The sequence below is a fragment of the Salmo salar genome, chromosome 01 (genome assembly GCF_965601325.2).
Source record: "Salmo salar chromosome 01, fSalSal1, whole genome shotgun sequence".
NCBI lineage: Eukaryota > Metazoa > Chordata > Actinopteri > Salmoniformes > Salmonidae > Salmo > Salmo salar.
The window spans coordinates 135,500,594-135,523,682 of NC_138291.1; the positions used below are offsets into that span (position 1 = coordinate 135,500,594).

The 23,089-nt window shown below is 42.8% G+C and overlaps 2 protein-coding genes across 3 annotated transcripts in view; both read left to right on the plus strand.

Annotated features, from left to right (window-relative positions):
• Positions 1-6,121, plus strand: part of LOC106561388 (inactive tyrosine-protein kinase PRAG1) — a 38,964-nt gene extending 32,843 nt beyond the window's left edge. For both annotated transcript variants that reach the window (XM_014125317.3, XM_014125307.3), the window contains 3 exons: positions 313-1,079; positions 2,974-3,255; positions 3,493-6,121. In XM_014125317.3, the coding sequence (XP_013980792.3) occupies positions 313-1,079; positions 2,974-3,255; positions 3,493-4,293 (1,850 nt within the window). In that variant the 3' untranslated portion in view covers positions 4,294-6,121. The remainder of the gene's footprint in view (positions 1-312; positions 1,080-2,973; positions 3,256-3,492) is intronic.
• Positions 6,122-11,511: 5,390 nt separating this feature from the next.
• oaz1b (ornithine decarboxylase antizyme 1b) lies at positions 11,512-21,614 on the plus strand. The gene is given in 6 exon segments (XM_014125339.3): positions 11,512-11,742; positions 15,416-15,467; positions 15,469-15,555; positions 19,449-19,621; positions 19,720-19,805; positions 20,610-21,614. Coding segments are annotated over 6 exon segments (663 nt in total). The 5' UTR covers positions 11,512-11,611; the 3' UTR covers positions 20,744-21,614.
• Positions 21,615-23,089: the final 1,475 nt, after the last annotated feature.

Sequence of the window (23,089 nt, forward strand, 5' to 3'; positions counted from 1 at the left end):
CAGCTTGGGTTCTTACATACACCACACACACATACACGCTTCAGAGAAGTCAGCTCAGAGTTTTTTCAAGTGTGAGATGTTGTTTTGATGCGGTTTTGATCAAATGTTTTTTATATGTATATGGATTCGTCAACTGTTTGATCAGAGAAGTGTTGATGCTGCTGGTACTAGTAGTTCTCCAGTGTTTAAGTCAATTCAGTATATAAAAAAATAGAAACGCGCTTCAAATGTAATATTTTATCTTGTAGCCTGTCTCGGTGTGATATCCAATATCATCATGAATACTGATGACTTCTCTCTCGCTCTCTACAGGTTCCCACGATGCCCCTCGTCTGTCGTGCGCCTCCCCATTTCCCAGAAGCCCCATGGACTCCTCTCCAGTGTCTCCTCACCCTGACCCGTTCCCTAGCAACAACCTTTCCAACCAGCTGCAGCCACCGCCTCTCCCCGAGAAGAAGATGGTGAACCGCACCGTCTCCGCCCCTGACAGCGCGGCCGGGAAACCCCTGTTCTGGGCCTTCCCCCGCCTCCCCTTCACCGGTGGTTCCGAGAGCAACGCATCTCGTCCAGACGTACCATCCCTGTCCAGCCTCCCGTCCTCCCCTGTCGACCCCCGTCCCCTCTACTCCTCCGAATCCCTAGAGCGCTGTCATGGCCTTCCGGGTCGCCCCCTGCACTCCCGGACCCTGGACGAACCCCTGAAGGTACGTGGTAGACTCGGAGGACACAGCCGGGGCAGCATCACCTCCTCCTCCTCCCCCCAGCTCAGCGGCCCTCACCTCTCAGCCTCTGGGCCCACCCACGGCTCTAGCCTGCAGCTGCAGACCCTGCTCAGTAACATAGACAGTAGAGAGGGCATCTACTCTAAGCTGGGAGGCCTGTACGCTGAGTCGTTGCGGCGCCTGGCTCTGAAATGTGAGGACCACTTCACCCGCAGTCAGAAGAACACGCTGCGCTTCGATGAGAGCAACTGGTCCCTGTTCAAACTGACCTGTAACAAAGCCAGCTGTAATGCAGGCGATGCTGTGTACTACTCTGCTGCCTGCGCCTCCGACCCATCTAACTCCTACGCTGTCAAGGTAACAACATTAGATACCTTTCATCTCTATAGCTCTCTGTGGTCTTAAGTTTCAAAGTTTTACACTACACAGTCAAGGTAACTGAATACAAACTTTCTTAGTTAACCTTTATTTAGGTCAGAAGAACGCTTTCCCTAGGGAGATATGTCTCTCTGTGTTCTTAAGTTTCAAAGTGGGATTGTTTTGGGGGGCCAAGGCTCTCATGTAGTGCTTGATAATCAAAATGTTTTGATATCAAGGACTCTTGTGTTTAATGTTTACAATAAGTCTGAAAGACAAAACAACAAGGCTGAGAATACATTTAGATGGGGGGAAAAAACGTGTGGAATTATAAACAAGCGTGTGGCGAGGATGTGTGTGTCGGTGAGAGACATAATTACCGTGAGAAGAGGTTCTTTGTAATCTGTAGTTTAAATTCAAACTCCTCTCTGATTGGATTGTGTACATCCAGACTCCCCTGTGATTGGACTGTGTAAATTCTACTCATCTATCAAGGTCATCTTTCTACCTTGTTAAAGACTAGCTCGTTAAACAATAAAAACCTGTCCAATGAAGTAAGCCGACCCCTTAATAACAAGCTTTTTGACTGTTTAGAGAACCAGAGGGAGCCACAGCCCCTTCACTTTGTGTATGTGCCAAATGGCATGTTATTCCCTACATAGTGCACTACTTTTGACCATATCGGAGATAGGGTGCCGTTTGGGACAGATTTTGTTTGTTCTCTGAGAGAAGAGAAGGAAGGTCCCACCATTCTAGTGTTCCTCCAGGGGATGTACTGTAGCCTGCCGTGGAGGGAGGAGGGTGTGCTGCTCTGCATTCATTCTGACTGACCTTTGTCCCAAAGTCATTAGCAACGTGTAAATCCAGAGCAGGGCCGTGTGTGTTAAGGGAGGTTTGCTGCCCGAGGCTCTGCATAGTCTTTCCTAATGTCTCTGGGTCCATTAATCTTTTCATGCCAGCCAGGATTTACAGTTATACACATGCCTGTTGTCAAGGCCTGTACACACACACACGCGCGCGCGCACACACACACACACATCAAAGATCCCCTCTCTCTCACACACACAGTGTATGAAATAATCCAGCCTTCATAGTAATCATCAGACTGTCCCAAATAACACCCTATTCCTTATATATAGTGCACTACATTTCCCTATGGGCCCTGGTCAAAAGTATTGCACTATATATGGAATTGGGTGCGATTTGGGAAGTACCCAATGTCATATCAGAGCTCACCCTATTCCCAATATAGTGCACTACTTTTGACTAGGGTCTATAGGACTCTGGTCAAAATTTGTGCACTATATAGGGAATAAGGTGCAATTTGGGATGCAACGCACAGTGTTTGGCTTTGCACGTATTGTACATGATGAAACTCATTCATCTAAGCTGCCATAAGTGTACCAGTGTTTGCTTGAAAACAAGATTGGAATGAATGCAGGATTTAAAGCTTGGTGACAGCGAGTGAGAATACTAAATCTCACTAAGTGCAAGTAGAGAATGTGTTAATGTCTCTACTTGAAGCTGCAAACAAGTAGTACAATAAGGGGAAATCTCTTGCAAAGTCTCTTGTGACAGACAAGTAGCGTGCAAACACACAGGCAAGATTTGATTCTGGAGGCAGAGATGGTATACAAGTCATAAAACTGTTTCAATATAATTGAAGTATTTCCACATTCTGTCCACATCAGGGCTTTGACTCTTGTGTATCAATATAATTCAAGTATTTTCCTCACTATGCACATTGTGGTCTAAGCAGTCTCTTCCTCCTCCACTCTGTTCTCTGAAAGTGCCAGGCTGACATTTTCCTAATTCTCTCCACATTATGGCGTTGACTCTTCCCTCCTCCATTCTCAACCAACTATAACCAGTATGTTTCTCTCTCTCCCTCCAGATCTGTAAGAGCCAGACCTCTGAAGCCAAGCAGGGTCACCTCTACGGCTTGTCTGTCCAGCAAACCCTCCCACCCCACTTTAACCTCCAGCAGGACTGTGGTCACTTCATCGCCTGCGTCCCCCAGAGCATGCTCCCCCCTGACGAGGCTTCACTGCCCCTCGGGCCCAACCCCACGCAGGGGGACAAGGAACGCGTGGTGGTTATCACCCAGGAGGTGCCACAGCAGAGTACGGCAGACTTCGTGAAGGAGTGGGCGTCCTTCCACCAGGCTCAGCCAGAGGTCAGTTGTCTGTCTGCGTATCTTGTACAGTACTAGGCTGCATCTCAAATAGCACCCTAGGCCCCTGGTCAAAAGTAGTGAACTATATAGGGAATATGGTGCCATTTGGGACACTCATAGCTTTCTTCATTTTTGCTTTAAGCTTTCAGCCTTTTTTTTATCTTGTTTTGATGTACAGAGCTTTGTGATTTCTGATGAATAGCGCTCAACAAATGAAATGTATTGTTTTTTATGTAGGTGTACGAACGGCGGGTCTGCTTCCTCCTGCTGCAGCTGTGCAACGGTCTGGAGCACCTAAAGGAGCACGGGGTCACACACCGCGACCTCTGTCTGGAGAACCTTCTCCTGATCCCTCACCGTCGCCCCCTGCAGGCCAACCCCAATGCCCCCTACGACCAGAAGCACCTCCCCCGCCTGGTCATCGCCAGCTTCGCCAAGGCCAAGCAGCGAAACACTGAGGATTCCGCTGCCAATGATCCCCGCATTAAACGCGACCACGCCCGCCTGGCCCCGGAAATCGTGTCGGCCGCCCAGTACCGGAAATTCGACGAGTTCCAAACGGGAATCCTGATCTACGAGCTGCTCCACCAGCCCAACCCATTCGAGGTGAGCCCAAAACTGAAAGAACAGGACTACAACTGTGAGGACCTGCCCCCCATTCCTCCAGTCTCCCTCTACTCCGCTGGGCTCCAGAGACTAACCCGGCTGCTCCTCCAGCCAGACCCAATCAAACGCATCCACATCCAGGAGGCCAAGCGGGTGCTGCAGAGCCTGCTGTGGGGCCCCCGGAGGGACCTGATGGAGCAGCAGCAGTGGGGGGACCGAGACAGGCTGGGCCCCGGAGAAGGGCCCTGCCACGAGGGCCTCCTCAACTGGCTGGACGTGAAGAGAGCCCTGCTGATGATGAAGTTTGCTGAGAGATCTCTGGAGCCGGAGAGGAATGCAGAGTTGGAGGACTGGCTGTGTTGTCAGTACTTCAGCGCCGCTCACCCTCTGTCCCTGTGTCATACTGCTGAACTGCTCTACTCACTCAAATGACTGAAACACTGACTGGACAAACTTTCTGAATCCCAAATCAAACCCTAGCTCCCTAGGCACTCCTTGAGACCTGAACAGATTGGATAGTTTTGGGATTAGGGCGAGTTTGTGGACAATGTGTAGAGACAATGAACCAATGCCCTGGGTTTCCCTGTATCTGTCACGGAGGATATACGAAAATACAATGTGAACCTGCTGCCTGCCTGCCTCCTTTACAACAACATGCATGAAAGCAAGGCATCACTGACTGTCCATTCAGCTTCTACTGTATGTGTTCTAGTTTACAGACTGCTGTTGTGTTTACTGTATGGACTAAGGCAGACCACTGGAGATTGTTCAAAAGCACAGCCAGGCCAGGAATGGACAGAACAGCCTAACATGGAATGGTCTCTCTGGCCAGACTGAGCACTCTGCACTCTCCACCCCAAACACAGCCCCTGTGAGAAGAGACTTGCACAGAATGGAGCATTCTAATCAGACAAAGATTTACACTTACTAGAATGCAAAGTACTAATGAACAACAGTCGAGCCAAGACATTCTAACTGTTACGGTCTTGTGTTGTCCTTAATTAATAGGATTTCTTGATACCCTTTGCCCTTTCAAATAGTAAGAGCTCTCGCTGGTATTTCATCTCTGTCCACTCCAGCAAGTCTTGACATAAATGTTTGATTGTGCCTGTGCAGCTATTTAACTTTTATTTGCTGATTACAAAATGTAAATAGAGGGTCACACACACAAGTATTTACATTTGCCTATATTAAAATGGCACATACAGTAAAAGTGTTGACACGGAGTCAAAAGGTTCTAGAATGATGCTTACTATTCAGTGTAAAGGTATGATGTTGCATCTCAACTTGTCAATCCATATGGGGAGTAAGGGTATTGGTCTTTAGAGAGGCAGCCATTTTAAAGGCAAAGCTGTTTTGACTGAATGGAACTAGTCTGACCTGAATGAACCAATTAAAAATGTGTACTGCCTAATGACACTTAATACAGTGTGTATTGCATTAGTTAAGATGGCCAGAACCACCACTGCTATGGCCCCACTTACCCCAATACTTACCTTAATATCATCTAAAACTGTTGTTTTCAATATTATAAAATTGTTACAGTGCCTTTAGTTCTCCATGTGTTATGGTGACTGAAAACTTAATTGTAAATCGTAACCCCTATACTCCCTCTTCGATATGTGAAACTGGAATTTCACAGACTAGTCTGGAGACAGATATAACTTGTACATACAGAGATTGTAGATCAACTGGTGTGCCCCACTCAAGCAGGTCTTAATAATTGCAATGGATAAGATCCATAGTGAAAGTATTTATGATATCCAATTGTTTAACCTATATTAGTCTCGTTAAACCTGTAGTAGTTACTGGAATGCATTTTGGTTTTTTTGGTTGCGTCCAAAATAACACTATATTACCTACATAGTGCACTACTTTTGACTAGGGCCAATATAGGGATTTGGTCCAAAGTAGTGCACTATTTAGGGAACAGGGTGCCATTTTATTACTTTGTTTGTTTTAGAGGTTGATGTTTTAATGCTTCTGCTGTTGTGCTTGCTGTGTCTCCTCTCCTTTGCCAGTGCACTGCAGCAGACTGCTTCCATACACACTTTAACTTCTTAGCTTTTTCTCCAATGAGAAATATGGCCTGAGGCTGCAAAGGAAACAGTCCAAATACTGTTCTATTCCACTGCGGTTATCATTATGTGACTACAACGTTTACCCTTCTCTGATGACTAACAAGTTATTAACAGAATTTGTGAGCCTCACCTGCATCTATTAATAAATTGTAAATATGTTTTCACACATTCACACCATACTCCGTCTCAGTCTTTCTGTTCTGAATCAATGGGTGTAACCTGTGAATGGATATAAGTGTGCTGCTGATTATGGCCTGGTACTTTGTAAGACCTTAGCTGCTAATGAAATGGAAGAAAGGCTAGAATGCCTGAGTCAGGGAGCTGTAAGGAAAATGTGAAAGCCCATTTGTACAAAATGGTACAAATGTGGTATCAAGCAGTCAGTGGAGGCTCCTCAGAGGAGGAAGGGGAGGACCATCCTCCTCAGTGAATTTCATAAAAATGTCAATTGAAAAATGTTTAGAAAGTTATCCTTTTTAAATAAAACTATACTAAATATAAACACGCCACCAAATGACTGATTAAAACAAACTATTCTGCAAAAAAGGTCTACAGTAGCCTTAAGAGCACTCTGTAGGGTAGCACCATGGTGTAGCCGGAGGACAGCTAGCTTCCGTCCTCCTCTGGGTACATTGACTTCAATACAAAACCTAGGAGGCTCATGGTTCTCATCCCCTTCCATAGACTTACACAGTAATTATAACTTCCGGAGGACGTCCTCCAGCCAATCAGAGTTCTTGCAACATGAACTGACATGTCCACCCAATCAAAGGATCAGATAATGAATCTAGTACTGAAAACATAAGCTACAGCTAGCTAGCACTGCAGTGTATAAAATGGTGAGTAGTTGACTCAAAGAGAGAGAAAGACGATAGTTGAACAGTTTTGAACAAATTCATTTCTTCCAAAATGAAGGAGAAGCAAGAGAGAGATTTCCCCCCCAAAAAAAAAATCTGTTTCACTTACTTAGCAAGCAAATGCAGCTGGCTAGTTAAGCCTACTGAAATACCCTGCTCAGAAAGAGGGATGCTATGTTAGCTAGCTGGCTATGACTTTCCAAAACAACGCTGGGACTCTTCCAATTAATTCATGGTATTACCCATTTATTGCCACCGGGGCCCGCCGGTGTAACTGCTTACTGACTGCACACTAACGTTACTGCATAATTGTAGCGGGTTTACTAACGCGTTAGTTCTATTAGCTATACTATGACATTACTTTAGCTAATATGGTGACAACAATGTAGGCAGTGTGTAGCGGTTTGGTTTGGAAAGGTTTTTTCGCCTGGTCACATACAGCTGATGTGTTGTGCATTGAAGTCCACAAACAAAGGGAAGAGGTGAAAGGAGGAGAGTGCATGGATGCGAGAAGGAATACAATGTGGCTGCTATGAAAGTGAACTGTGTTTACACGTGATCAGGGGTGTATTCATTCTGCCAATTCTGTTGAAAAGGTTTATTAAACGTAAGCAAACAGAACAAAACAAAACGGGGATAAGCATACTGGAATTTGTCCAATAGAAACTATTGTTTGCAACTGTTGGACTAATGATTACACCCAATATCAGCTAGATGCAGGCAAGAGTGTGCAAGGCAGAACTGAATGTCACTGTCTGTCACCTCAAATTTGTCTCTCGACCTGTGTGCAACTACATTGTAAACTTTCATTCATAGGCTAGGTTGTAGCAACCTCATAATGGGTATAGGGAAAATCTGATTATCATGAGGTAGCCTAAACCTATCACTGTTACATTGAACTGGGTGAATGGAATACGAATGAGAGTCAACCAATATGCTGTAGTAGAAATAAGGCCATGCTCATGAAAAAATGTATTGTCCTCCCTCATCTTAAACGGCACTGACCGCCACTGCAAGCAGATAGTCTCTGCAAGGAAACGACAATTTAACATTCCTGGTTGTAATCTCTCTGTATTTGAACATTACACAATGTGGAGGTTTCAGTCATCATATTGTGCAAATTATGGTAAGAATGACCAAAATCTACCAGACTCAGAGATCTAACAAACTGTTTCAGGAAGGACCAAGGCACTCTTCATGCAAATTAAATGCCTTCATTATGGTTCAATTGAACCAACATGTCTGCTACTGCTACAGAGACACACACACACACACACACACACCACAGCAACCTTCAGTCCTCCACTTTTACCCTGGGGGAGTGGGAGAGCTCAGGTCGGACGTGGGATGAAAAGCTGTTGGGAGGTTTTGGGTCTCTATAGATTGACATTAACCAACCCCCTGTCACGATTCAATTCACTTCACTTTGATTTCTAAATCTATGAGATCGCATGAGGACTGAATGTACGAATATGTATAAGTTCCTACTGAATATGAAACACAATGTATGTCAAACAAGATTGGGCAATAATGAGAATGTTTAGAATAGATGCTCCTTTTAGGCTAATTTATCACGATTCCTCCTCTGTTCAGGTAATTATCATACCTTGAAATCATAATGTTCCACTGCTGTACAGAGGGATTTTTGGAGTGGTTACACAGCTGTAAACAACAACAAGCCTGTACAAGCCAGATCTGCACTGCATTGAATCTGTTTTGACAATAAGTGAAGGCATACTGAAAGACAGTTGTTTACCACATCGGCCTGCCTACACCCGAAATGCCACCCTATTCCGTGCATTACTTTTGACCAGGGCTCATATGGCTCTGGTCAAAAGTAGTGCACTATATAGGAAATAGGGTGTCATTTGGAATGCACAATTAGACTTCACCTAGCTGCAGAAGGTGTAGGGGAGATAGGACCTGTCTCATACTTTCTACTATTTTCTGTATTAGTCAGCCTTGCACGTTTCAATTCAGCACCATATCAAACTCATGTTTTCACAATTGACATTTTTAAGTATATGAACTCATGGAGAAACCATCCAAAGTTGAAATTGTCCTGTCACCCCAAACCTTTCAGATACCCAGCCATACAATTGCTCCAACACAAAACAAACGTCTTCCTTGAACATAACTGACGAATGACAATGTAGCTAGAACACTTCAAACCTGTTACAGGTGTTTGTAATGCAAGGATGACACCTAGTGGTCCAAAGGACACATTACATGTATGTCATAGTTTAATTAGAGACAGCAAAGGGTGTCAGTGCAGAGCTGTGAAAAGGAGTGGGTGTGTCGAAAGCGCTCTTGGCATTCCCGTAAAAGAGTTCAATCTTGGTTTCATCAGACCAGGGAATCTTGTTTCTCATGGTGAGAGTCCTTTAGGTGCCTTTTGGCAAACTCCAAGTGGGCTGTCATGTGCCTTTTACTGAGGAGTGGCTTCCATCTGGCCACTCTACCATAAAAGGCCTGATTGGTGGAGTGCTGCAGAGATGGTTGTCCTTCTGGAAGGTTCTCCCATCTGCACAGAGGAACTCTGGAGCTCTGTCAGAATGACCATTGGGTTCTTGGTCACCTCCCTGACCAAGGCCCTTATCCCCCGATTGCTAAGTTTGGATGGGAGTCTGGCTCTAGGAAGAGTCTTGTATGTTCCAAACTTCTTCCATTTAAGAATGGAGGCCACTGTGTTCTTGGGGACCTTCAAGTATACAGACATTTTTTGGTACCCTTCGCCAGATCTGTGCCTCGATACAATCCAGTCTCGGCGCTCTACTGACAATTCATTCGACCTCATGGCTTGGTTTTTGCTCTGACATGCACTATCAACTGTGGGACCTTATATAGACAGGCGTGTGCAATTCCAAATGATGTCCAATCAATTGAACATACCACAGGTGGACTCCAATCAAGTTGTAGAAACATCTCAAGAATGATCAATGGAAACAGGATGCACCTGAGCTCAATTGAGTCTCATAGCAAAGGGCCTTATGTAAATTAGGTATTTCTGTTTTAATTTTTAATAAATTAGCAAACATTTCTAAAAACCTGTTTTCGCTTTGTCATTATGGGGTATTGCGTGTAGATTGATGAGGAATTATTTGAATCCATTTTAGAATAAGAACTCCTTCAAGACTGATGGAAAAGCATTCCACGTGACGCTGTCATCAAGGCAAAGGATGGCTACTTTGAAGAATCTAAAATATATTTTGATTTGTTCAACACTTTTTTGGTTACTACATGATTTAATATGTGTTATTTCATAGTTTTGATGTCTTCACTGTTATTCTACAATGTAGAAAATAGTAAAAATTAAGAAAAACCCTTGAATGAGTAGGTGTGTCCAAAGTTTTGACTGGTACTGTATGGTTCAAGGTCACATCTAGATGGTTATCTCAATATTCGTTAGTCAGCCACGCCAAACGGTCTTGAGTGGCAACAAATCTGCCCAATTAGCTGATTCGCATTCCATACACCCACTACTTTCGACACCCACTCGCCCATACTCCGGTCACCATATTGGGCTGCAGCTACTCTTGGAGCTGTGGGGCAAGCAGCAGACCGCTCAACATCACAACAAGTTGGCTATTATGAACTGAAATACTTTAGGTATTGCAGCCTATTCCCTTTATAGTGCAAAAGTGTACACCGTCCATAGGGCTCTGGTCAAAAGTACTGCACTATATAGGAAATAGGGTGCCATTTGGGACATTACCAGTTCATGGCATGGTTAATATGATAAGCATAGTCTGGCATTTTGATTTGGAGCTGGCTAAAGATATGAAAGGAAATTAATCAGCCTAAAGCGTGAATGTTGCTGCATTTCTCTCCATAGGCTTCACATACCAATATGAGACTACTGGTAAGTACACATCATAATGGCAGTGGCCCAATTGGATGAGGCAATCGGTATAGGCCAGTTGCTTTGTCAGCCATTCAACAGAGTTATGTATGAATGTTATGTTTTACTCCAAGGTAAAAGGTCACTGGGGTCAATTTAAGCACTGACTTGTCTTGGGCCATGTTCCAAATGACACCCAGGGAATAGGGTGCCATTTGGGACGTATTCTTGCTTTGCCCCTGGTAATAGCATCCAAGATAAATAGCTACTCCTCAAAGCTTATCCACCAGACATACTGACATTGACACCTTTTAGAGCCAGATAAACAATCCAAGGCTATATCCTCATCCCAAGGAGATTAACCTGCTTGGCGAGAACATAGGTATGTAGCCTATTGCACTCTCTCCCGTCCACTGTTGGGTTCACAGGGAAAATGTTTTTAGCCAAAATGTCTAGTTTGTTGTGGCAAAGTAGTATTTTATACTGCAGGGCAGGCAACGTGGTATTTTATACTGCTGGGGGGGCTAGAGTAACAACATGCAAAACTATACAAATATGTAGCTACTGTATTACATTCAATTGACAATAATATGAATAAGGCCTAGTTATAATTCACCTATTCACCCACTGTGTTCAAGCCATCAATGATGCTGTACCTTTCAATCAAATGAAATGTAACTGAAAGACTAATTATAATGTTGCATGGAGACTACACATTCAACTTTTCTTGCCTTGATGACAAACATCAGCCCTGCTGTCTGTCTGTCTTTGTTGTTCGTTTACTAGCCTTGGTATTTTTCCACTTGCACGGAAGACGCCCCCATGTAGCTAACTTCACCTCTAACTAGCTACGTATCGCTTGTTTTCCCTACGTAGCTCATAGCTTGAGTTCAGAACTGATCGAGCTCTATTCCTCAGCCGACCATTGCAGTGAGCAGTCAGAAGCCAGTCGTGTCTCTCTCCGAGGCCGGATGGTAAAATCCAACCTCCAGCGGATCTTAAACAGTCATTGCTTTGCTCGCGAGAAAGAAGGAAAACCACAGTTCTGTACTACAATGGCGGATTTAAGTAGTAACGTTAATATTTGTGACATGATTGGCAAGTAAGTGAAGACGGAGAAAATAGCGAAGTGAAGTGGGGGATGGTGCATTTTTATCAGTGACGAGGAAGTAGCTACTAATATAAACTGGGATTTAATTTCTTATGACGTAAAATATTCATATTTGTCCACAACTGGTTAGCTAGATAAGTAATCTATGAAACATATCCTACATTAATTTGGAGTGACGAATTATAACGTTATTGTGTAAGGTTAGTCCTCTCTCCCTTAGCTTATCCTAAGCTAGCTAGCTAGCCAAGATACGTCATTTATATAACAGAAGCTAGGCTAAAATCTAGCTACATTATCAAGGTCCTCTAGGAAGCCTAGCTAAATCCATCACCACTTTTTACAAACGGAACACCTTAACCATTTATTTCAATTTTGTTTCAATGGTTGCCAATGACATCGTTTCGTAGTTTAGCTCGATAAGATGATGTAACGTTAGCTGTGTAACTAGCTTGCCACCTGCAAGCATAGCATAGTCAGGTAGCTTAGCTACCGTTAACTCGCTGGTCAACCAGTTAAAAGGCCCAAAATGAAACTGTCATTAGAATGGCTTGTTTAATGGATGAGCAACTTTAAAACTGAAGAAACACGCGGAATCCACGTCCATTGTTACCTTTTCTCTAAACACAATTGATTATTAATCAGAAGGCCCAAGTGACGCAACGTCATTCCTCCATTTGTGACGTCACTCTTTTACGGTTACATTGTAACATTATACCATTATACTATTAGTCCCTCAAAATTATACACCCAAAACAATATTGGAGTCATTATCAAAGTATTGTTGAATTAATCATCCAACCCCTATGAATAAATTAAATAATGGTGCAATTACATATCTACGTGGGATGAATTCATTATTACATTTAGTATGCTATTTATACGTTTGACTTGTAGCGATCATTGGCAGTTTTTTTTGGTCAAGTTAATTTGTCATCCGGCAGATACGCAGTTAAGATTGGCACGTTTTTCCTCATCGTGCACGTTTTCCCCATCGTGGGGCATTCCGAGTATTTTCGGTGAGCCGACTCCCAAACGGCTCTTTGTTCAAAATCCTTGAAAATGGACCTAGCTAGAACTCTGAAAAAAAAGTACAGATATCCAACGTATAGCCCAAAACGTAAACTATTATCTTGCACCCCCCCAAAAAAAATGTTGCAATGAAAAAATTTGCGTGGACCAGATTGACACGCTCTCCATTGTCTAGGCGGTGAGGGTTCACCCTCTAGATAATTATTTTGTAATTTATCTGCAGAAAAACGTTGTTTTTTTTAGATCAAAATGCAGTAGTTGCAGTCTGGGAGCCAAATTAATGGCTCTTTCACCGATGCGGTTCGGTTCCTGACCTTCACCAAAAAGACCCGTTCAAAAAGAGTCGTTCGTTTGCGAATGATCCATCACTAGTGCCCTCCTGATGCAAGGCAGCCTCCAGATGTCCCCTGAACAGCGTTAAGCAACCTGCTGTGTGCCATACAATGCTATCCATCACATACATGGTGGATTATGTTTATTCATGATGTAGTTTTGCCTTGGAATAATACAATTTGTTTAGGTTATATGGCTTTAGTGTGACATATTTTGCCCTATCAAATTTTATTGGTTACATACACATATTTAGCAGATGTTATTGCGGGTGTAGCGAAATGCTTGTGTTCCTAGCTCCAACAGTGCAGTAATATCTAAAAATACACAATAATACACACATCTAAAAGAATGGAATTAAGAAATATATAAATAATAGATTGAGCAATATCGGAGTGGCATTGACTAAAATACAGTAGAATAGAATACAGTATATACATATGAGATGAGTAAAGCAGTATGTAAACATTATTAAAGTTACAAGTGATTCCAAGTCTATGTGTAGGCAGCAGTCTCTAAGGTGCAGGGTTGCATAACCAGGTGGAAGCCGGCAATGATGGCTATTTAATAGAAGCTATTTTTCAGTCTCTTGGTCCCAGTTTTGATGCACCTGTATTGACCTTGCCTTTCAATGAGTATCACAATTATGAAGTAGGTGGCGAACTCACATAGCCTACATGCAGTAGCGGTGCGTGGGTCAAATCACTGGGGAAGCCAAGCCAGAGAAAACAATTAAAGCCATATTACAACCTATGTGTTGCGATAAAGCATTTCGCTACACCCGCAATAACTGCAAAATATGTGTATGTGACCAATAAAATTTGTGACCGTGATTTATAGGCCTAAAGGCTGAGACACTAAGACCCAGTGGCAGAGTAAATTAAACCACACCTTTTGTTTCATCACAAAACTGGAGAGCAACCTCTGAAGTCCACAAAGCATATTGCATGTAACAAACCGTTTCATGACCTACATTTTCGGACTATTAAACAACTATTGATTTAGAACCACAGAGTTACCGCAAGTCGCAAAGAAAACTGGAGCTGCCTCCACTATTCCAGCACCATTTCAACTTCATCATCAAATCACTTATGCTTAGTACAGTGACAGCTAAAAAAAATTAAAAAAAATGTAGTGCAATCAACGTAAGCCAAATATGATGTGGATGTCTATGGTTCTGATTTCGGTGTATTTGTGCAAGAAGAAAAAACATGTTGACTCACCCTACTTGTATGGAAACACCAATGCCATCCTTTGTCTTTTCATGTTGACGAAACGTCTATGACTCAGTTATACAGCACATGCTTTTATTTTTTGTTGTCCTAGGCTACCTGGCTAAAATGGTTGCTCGCTTGCTTAACTTCCTTTCAAGGGCATATATGCGCCAGGCGAGCTAGTTAACATTAGCCTACTACATCTAGCACATATTGAACTTACATTCCCTCAGGCCAGGGGCACAATGTATGAGTTTGTTTGGATCACAATTGCTGTTATAATCATTGGTCAGTACAGAGAATGAAGTAAAACCAAATCCCGATCTCCATCCATGGCTAATTTAGGAAAGGGCCAATTTTAACTAGCTAGCTAGCCACCGGAGGGCAACGATGCAAACAATTCAAGTTTTTTTTTTTCCTCTCGATGACGATTTGCTGTAGATGTGATTGGAGTGAAGCCAAATCCAAACTGGCTTTCCATACCAGTTTTTTTTTTGGTGCGCCAGGACAATTCACAGTTGAACGCACACAGTTTAGCTCAACGCCGATTGGCTATTTTATACTTTTATACCAAATGCTCACTGGCTTCCCTTGCATTCAATGCTACAGGTGGCAACAATGTCATACTCTTTTTGACCAGACAGCGTCAGATAGATGGCTTACAGAGACGGGGGCTCTATTTCGCTCACTCTGATGCTTTCTCCGGTGAGATACATTAAGCCTCCTTCGAATTGAAGGAACATTTATGAAACAGAGATACGAAAGAGACAATTATTGTATGTTTCTTTTCTTGGTAATTTTTTTGGGGGAAACCTGGCTTCCCTTGGCATCCATGAATACACTCCACTGCCTACATGGGCAACAGTTCCAACTAATATAATGCGCTTTGAGGGTGAATTAAATCACACAATCAGTATTTTGGTTACCAATTTTACTTGCACTTGATACGTCGGCCCGTATTGCACCAAATAATTAAAATACACCGGGGAACACAAGATTTAAGCAACGTTATCTCGCATGTTCAGAGTCCTATTGCAGTCAAAAGCTTAAAAACAACAATTAAAGATGAATCTGTGTCTCTCCCTGTCCAGCCTGTCCCTACACTGTTGTAGTACCCGCGGTCCGGGGCCTCTGTGGTGCTCCTGATGCCCCTCTCCCACCCCTGAAGATCCCAGGTGGGCGAGGGAATGGTCAACGGGATCACACTCCTTCAGCTCGGCCGCTCTACTCTGTGAGTACATACACGCATTTAACAACGCTCATGCAAATGCAACCATAATATAATCTTTCGTGTCATCCACCTCTGGCCTGCTGGCCCCCCTACCTCTGAGGAAGCACAGTTCCCGCTCAGCCCAGTCAAAACTGTTCGCTGCTCTGGCACCCCAATGGTGGAACAAGCTCCCTCACGACGCCAGGACAGCGGAGTCAATCACCACCTTCCGGAGACACCTGAAACTCCACCTCTTTAAGGAATACCTAGGATAGGATAAAGTAATCCTTCTAACCCCCCCCCCCTTAAAAGATTTAGATGCACTATTGTAAAGTGGTTGTTCCACTGGATATCATAAGGTGAATGCACCAATTTGTAAGTCGCTCTGGATAAGAGCGTCTGCTAAATGACTTAAATGTAATGTAAATGTAATGTTATGCATACTCCTCTAACACACCAGGACATCACACGCACTCATTGCATACTGCAAAAATATATTTAAGATATTACAATTTAAAGCCGCATATGTAACTTTTTGGGCGTTCTGACCAAATGCCCATAGAAATGTGACTTATAGATGTGTCATTCTCATTGAAAGCAAGTCTAAGAAGCAGTAGATATGTTCTATGTGCGCTATTTCTATGCTTCCTCTTATGTTTCGATTGTGTCTTTTACTTTTGGTTTTGTACACCAGCTTCAAACAGCTGAAAATACAATATTTTTGGTTATTGAAAAGATACTTTTGGTCATGTAGTGTATGTGAACACATGCTCATCGAACATCTCATTCCAAAATATGGAGTTGGTCCCCCTTTGCTGCTATAACAGCCTCCATTCTTCTGGGAATGCTTTCCACTAGATGTTTGAACATTGCTGCAGGGACTTGCTTCCATTCAGCCACAAGAGCATTAGTGAGGTCGGGCACCGATGTTGGGCAATTAGGCCTGGCTCGCAGTCGGCGTTCCAATTAATCCCAAAGGTGTTTGATGGGGTTAATTAAGTTCAGGGCTCTGTGCAGGCCAGTCAAGTTCTTCCACACCGATCTCGACAAACAATTTCTGTATGGACCTCACTTTGTGCACTGGGGCATTTTGATGCTGAAACAGGAAATGGCCGTCCCCAAACTTTTGCCACAAAGTTGGAAGCACAGAATAGTCTAGAATGTCATTGTATGCAGTAGCGTTAAGATTTGGAACCGGGGCTTAGCCCGAACCTTGAAAAACAGCCCCAGACCATTATTCTTCCTCCACCAAACTTTACAGTTGGCACTATGCATTGGGGCAGGCAGCATCGCCTTCTGCCAAACCTAGATTTGTCTGTCGGACTGCCAGATGGTGAAGCGTGTTTCATCACTACAGAGAACACGTTTCCACTGCACCAGAGTCCAATGGCGGCGAGGTTTACACCACTCTAGCCGACGCTTGGCATTGCGCATGGTGATTTTAGGCTTGTGTGCGGCTGCTCGTCCATGGAAACCCATTTCATGAAGCTCCCAACGAACAGTTCTTGTGCTGACGTTGCTTCCAGAGGCAGTTTGGAACTCTGTAGTGAGTGTTGCAACCGAGGACAGTGAGCTTGTGTGGCCTACCACGTCGCGGCTGAGCCGTTGTTGCTTTTATACGTTTCCACTTCACAATAACAGCACTTACAGTTGACCGGGGCTTCTCTAGCAGGGCAGAAATTTGACAAACTGACTTGTTGGAAAGGTGGCATCCTATGACCGTGCCACTTTTTAAAAGTCACATTTGGGCCATTTAAACAGCATGCATCCCTCCTATAGACAAGGGGATAAGGACTATGTAAAGGGATCCATTTTTGACGTTCTGAGCATATGCAATGTGTCTGCCTCTGACGTAAAAAAACAAATGTTTGACTTCCACGTAAATACTTATTTTAGGTTTGGAAGTGCGTTGGTCGCATTTTTTATCGTAGAGCTATGAAACGTATGTTATTTAGATCAGCCTTGCTTGATACATTCAGCAATTGCTTTGCCATGTCTGTGCCGTGACGCAGTCGAGCTGGATAAATATTTTTCTAACATGCTGATGACTACACCGTGCACACACATGCGAGCGCCATTACGCGCATGCTGATTTTTGTCCAGACTCGATCAGGGCTCGCAGGTTGAAATATCGAAACGCACTCTGACCCAACTATATTAATTTGGGCACAGGTCGAAACACATGAAACATTCATGGACATTTAGCTAGCTAGTTTGATGTTGCTGGCTAATTTGTCCTGGGATATAAATAATATAAACAAAACATTTAATATAGTGAGTGTGCCCTCTCTGGTATTGGCATGTGCCAACAGCTTGTAGATACAGTGCGGGTATAGCCTACATAATGAAATGATTATGGACAAAAGAGTGAGATTAGTTTTATTTGTCAAACAAGCATCAGTGATCGTGTCACCAGAATAAGACCATCAATATTTATTGGAAAGGAGGATCAAGCTCATCGCCTCCACTTTCGCCACCCTGAAGTTCATAACTTATTTCATCGGTACCCTAATAAACTGCATGCTTTCCCAACGAGTCGTAGTGGGAGGACCACACACGTCATCATGTGACTCGAAGTTTACTTCGATATGGTGGTTATTATAAAAAAAAATATTTACGCAGTGTTTCTACCAACATTTCTCAGACACAAGAAGATCCCACCTTGTCTAGCATATTTTGTTTAGTCAACATTTGGAAAGTTGGCTGACGTTTTCTGTTTCCATCATGATAAATTAATACATTTTCAATACATTTAGTTGATTCCCTATTAAGGTCAATATATTGTTGAATTCCGTTTTAATGCCTGGATTCCGTGAGGGCCCTAAATATGTTTGGACCCGAATTAAGCTCTCTATTGTTCCTGCAGTGAATTGTTTTGTAATTTATCTGCAGATAATCGGCATAAAGCATAGGCTTATCAATAGTCTATGCAAATTAGGGAGCCAAATGAACGCAGGTCTAACCGGCGGGATTCGGTAGGATACGCTGACTAACGAGGTGAGAGTTGGTCACTTACGTCACTGTCTGGCAAGCCTCAACGTCCTAAGAAAGGAAAACCTAGGAAATCCTTTGGTTTAATTGTCCCGATGCGACACCATGGATATAATCACGTTGCATGATTTATGAATGGCAAAGGGGTATAGGAGGTCGACTTTATTCAGGCAGTTCGACACCTTTTATAAACTAGTCAACACTTGCTGTTCAGTTGTCAATTAAAGCACAGTAAATGGCATACTATGTGCCACGACTCTGTGTGGCTGGCTATGTGAAACACCAAATAAAATACATTTCCTAGAATGCTCATCGTCACCACATTACATGGGACGTGCAAATTCACGAGCATCATGCTCTCCCTCCCTCCTCCATGTAAATACATTTGACTGAAACCGACCACAGCACGTGCACATTGTACTGGGAGGCGGGGCAGACTGCGTTTCCCAGTCATCGCTCGCTTTGTGACTGACAGGTGCCTATCCTATCGATAGGTCGCTGAACGATACGCGTCTTCTATTCTAGCGGGAGAGGGGTCGACAAGCTAGCCAATTGAAACTTTTAAATGAAAAGTAGCCTAATTTAATATGAGGTGGAAAAAGTAGCCAGCTGAATATGAGTCTGTAACCGAGCTGATTAGCTGAGGACCGGCGCGAATGGAAAACGCTGTTACTCATTTGTAATTATTTGGTTGGCCGGAAACTCTACCGAGCCCTTTTTAGAAGCTGTTAGCAGGATTTGCATATAAAGTGAAGTACTGCTTGAAATAAAAACAGATATTACTTTTCCATTGCAAAAATGTTGTTAGTGTGCTCTAGTGAACACAATCCTGAAGTCATCCAGGGAGTTGTTTCATTAATGATCCCTTCTTCAAGTGAAATGACTGATTTAACGCTCCCCTCCTTCCCATTTTGGTTTTCCAGGACCGGAAGTTGACTGTGACAGAGGAGCCGGCGGGGAACGGTCGCCCCGGGATACTCCACTTCCAGAGCCGCCCCACTGTTTCCAAGGTGATCCACTGGGACGCTGTGCTGAGCGGGAACGCTCTGTATGTGGAGATACCGATGGACCCGCTCCCCGAGGGCAGCAAGGAGAGGTGTGTGCCTGTGCTCTGTATATGAAAATCTGCGTGTGTGTGTGTGTGTATAATCTCATGTTGTCTAATTAACCCTGCCTACCTCTCTCTCTCTACAGTTTTGCGGCTCTTTTGGAGTATGCGGAAGAACATCTTGAAGTTGTCAGCGTGTTCGTCTGCTTTTACAAGAATAGAGATGATCGCGGTACGTAATGCGTATCCACCAAACCTATGATCTCAATGGATAAGCATCCACACAGTGAGCTGAAAGTATTGGGACAGTAACATCTTATTTATTTTACCCCTTTTTCACCCCAATTTCCTGGTATCCAATTGATTCAGAGGGGTTGGGTTAAATGCGGAAGACACATTTCAGTTGGAGGCATTCTGTTGTACAACTGACTAGGTATTCTTCCCCCCCCCCTTTAGTCCCCCCATTTTAGGAGACCAAAAGTTTTGGGGCAAATTCACTTGTATGTGTATTAAAGTAGTCAAAAGTTTAGTATTTGGTCCCATATTCCTTGTACGCAGTGATTACATCAAGCTTGTGACTACAAAATTTGTTGGATGCATTTGCTGTTTGTTTTGGTTGTGTTTCAGATTATTTTGTGCCCAATAGAAATGAATGGTAAATAAATAAGTATTGTGCCATTTTGGAGTCACTTTTATTGTAAATAAGAATAGAATGTTTCTTAAACACTTCTGCATTCATGTGGCTGCTACAATGATTACGGATAGTCCTGAATGAATCGTGAATAATGAGGAGTGAGAAAATTGCAGACATAAACATCCTACCTCCCAAAATGCAAAACTCCCCGTTATTGTAATGATGAGGTCAGCATGTCTTGGGGTTATGATATTGTGCGTCCATCTTTCTCACCATTAAATCAGGAGTATCCCAAATAACAAAATGTGTCACTGTCCCAATACTTTTGGAGTTCACCGTTTATGATGGAAGGTCGTCCTTGATGGTATTTCTTCTAATATGTGTCTTTGTGTGTCCCCACAGCTAAACTTGTGCGCACATTCAGTTTTCTGGGCTTCGAGATAGTGAAACCGGGCCATGCCCTTGTCCCACTCCGACCTGACGTTTTCTTCATGGCCTACAACTTCGACAAGGACTCTTCCTCCGATGAGGATTAGCTCTGACCCCTGTGGGGTGTTCCAGGAAACAGAATCATCAATTTAGCCAGCTAACTTTGATAAACAGCCAGATATAGGCACATCCTTTAGATTTTTCTGGTTTATTTAAATGTAAAAATGTATTTAGAAAGCTAAACCTGAGTATGGGTTTATTGGTTGAGTCAGTCATAAGCATTTCAATTCTATATTCTAGGAAAGGTGAAGTAATTTCAGAATGTTTAGTGAAGACATTTAGCTGGCTAAGTAACACATTGATCCTGCTTATTGGAACAGCCCCCAGCATAGCATGGATCCCAACTTGAATTGTGCTGTTTTCACTATTGTTTCACAAACTGTTTCAATGAAGAGATGGTTCAGCCAGACTGAAGTCTGATGACCATGCTGTGATGACCACAATTGTGAAGTGAAACAATTGTGTGAAACGGAGCAATTGGGTTAGGGATCCAGGCTTACCCCTGCCCCCACATTACCCACTGCTCCACCAAACCCCACTCTCCTATGTGACCCAAGTGCTTACATCCTTCTATGCTTTTGTTCAAAGGAAGTGGATGATTAGTTTAGATATTGTATCCCCCAGTTTCACAGCTTGGCTGACATTTCTCTCCTCTCTTTCATCCCTTTAAGTTCTTTTATTATTTAGGTTTCATTGGTATTTTGTTCATTACTTAAGAGGGAACCATGTTTTTACGGACTTTGAGCATATTGCAATTCTCATAACTATTATCATCAATCGATTGTCTGTTTTATTCTTATTGTGTTGATAGGCGGAAGGAGAATTTTTTTTCTTATTTCTTGAATGTAAAAAGACAGGTCATCAGGTTTACGCTTGGGTACTCCAGCTTTTAATTTGATTGGCTATATTAGATATAAGCTTTTTATTTCATTGGCTAAGCTATAAAAACATGTCCAACCCTCCTTTGTGACAAACATTTTGATAATAAAGCACTCAAGTCCTCTGACAAATGTTGTAATGTGTGTAAACATTGCTTTTATGCAAAAAAGCTCCAATATTGGTATTTCATTGCTGGATAATAGCCCTTTAAACTTTAGCACACGTGAATGCTGTTATGTGTAACTGGTTTGGGTGCTTACATTTGAGAAGTAAATATCATGTAAAATTATGGATTAATTGGTTCAAAGCAACCAAAAAAAGTCAAGTCCTTTTTGCTTTTCTTTCCTGTATATCTGAAAATGATTGTACCATTGTTTGGATAAAATTGTTGTGATGTTTCGATTTGGATTTTTGGACTAGCATTCCGTTTAACTTTTTGATTCTTCGTGTAGTTTATAAGTTTGATGTTCACCTTGCATAGTGGTACCTATTGTGCTTCTGTGATAATAAAAGTAAGAAAAATATCATTGCCTCCTTGTCTCTGATACATCATCTTATGGATTCTTTCCTTCTCCCTATTCTGTAGTCTTGTTCTTTGTTAATGCACTTTACATTTACACATAACACACTGGATTTGACACATTTGCATGATCATGGGGCAGTGGTTCTTATTCCAGAAGTTGACCCCAAGTGTATGCTAGTTACTGTTCAGTATTTCTTTGCAATAACACATTTTGACAGTTCAAACACAAACATCTCTCTGATAGTGTAAATATTTGGCGTGAAATGCAATTGATTGAATTAAAGGCAGCCAACTCTGATCTATTGCCACTAATTGGTGTTTTTGACAAATCTAAGCTTGTGCCAATACTTGGGCAAAAGATCAGAATTGGACTCCCTGTGTAAACGCAGCTGTAGTTATTCAAATGGTTTCCATGGCTTAATCAATTTGTCTTTGCTGTGTCAGTTGCATTGGAGGAAGAGGGCCAAGGTCCCCTCCCTTCGGACCTTTCGATGCATTTTGAGGATGTGCAGAATCAAGAGATTGAGAAAAAGCCCTTGTTTGCACACTAGGGCTATATTCCCATTCTCCAAAAGTATGCACTCGTAGACTTCCCCCTCTCATGGATTTAAAAGTAATGAACTGGTGTGAGGAATGTGGTTGAAATGCCATCCAGCTATGCTTGCACTAATCCAATGCTTTTAAATGCATAGTAGTGCACACTTCAGGAGAAGGATAGAGAATCAGAATGCAGCCCTAGTAATGTTTGCACAGTAAGCGAAATAGGTGAGTTACAAAATTAGGGTAAGTATTGGAGGCTTGAAAAGTGTAATATGTTACTCCACTAGGGGGCAGCTCACCACAAGGGAATGCTCCTTCCTTCCCACCATGAGGTCAACAACAATGTTCCTAGTTATCACCTGCACCATTATGTATGTATGGCGTTTTACCTGCACAATCGAGGTGAGAAATCCTGTTTAGTCAACTCAGTCAAGATTACCTGGGTGCGTTG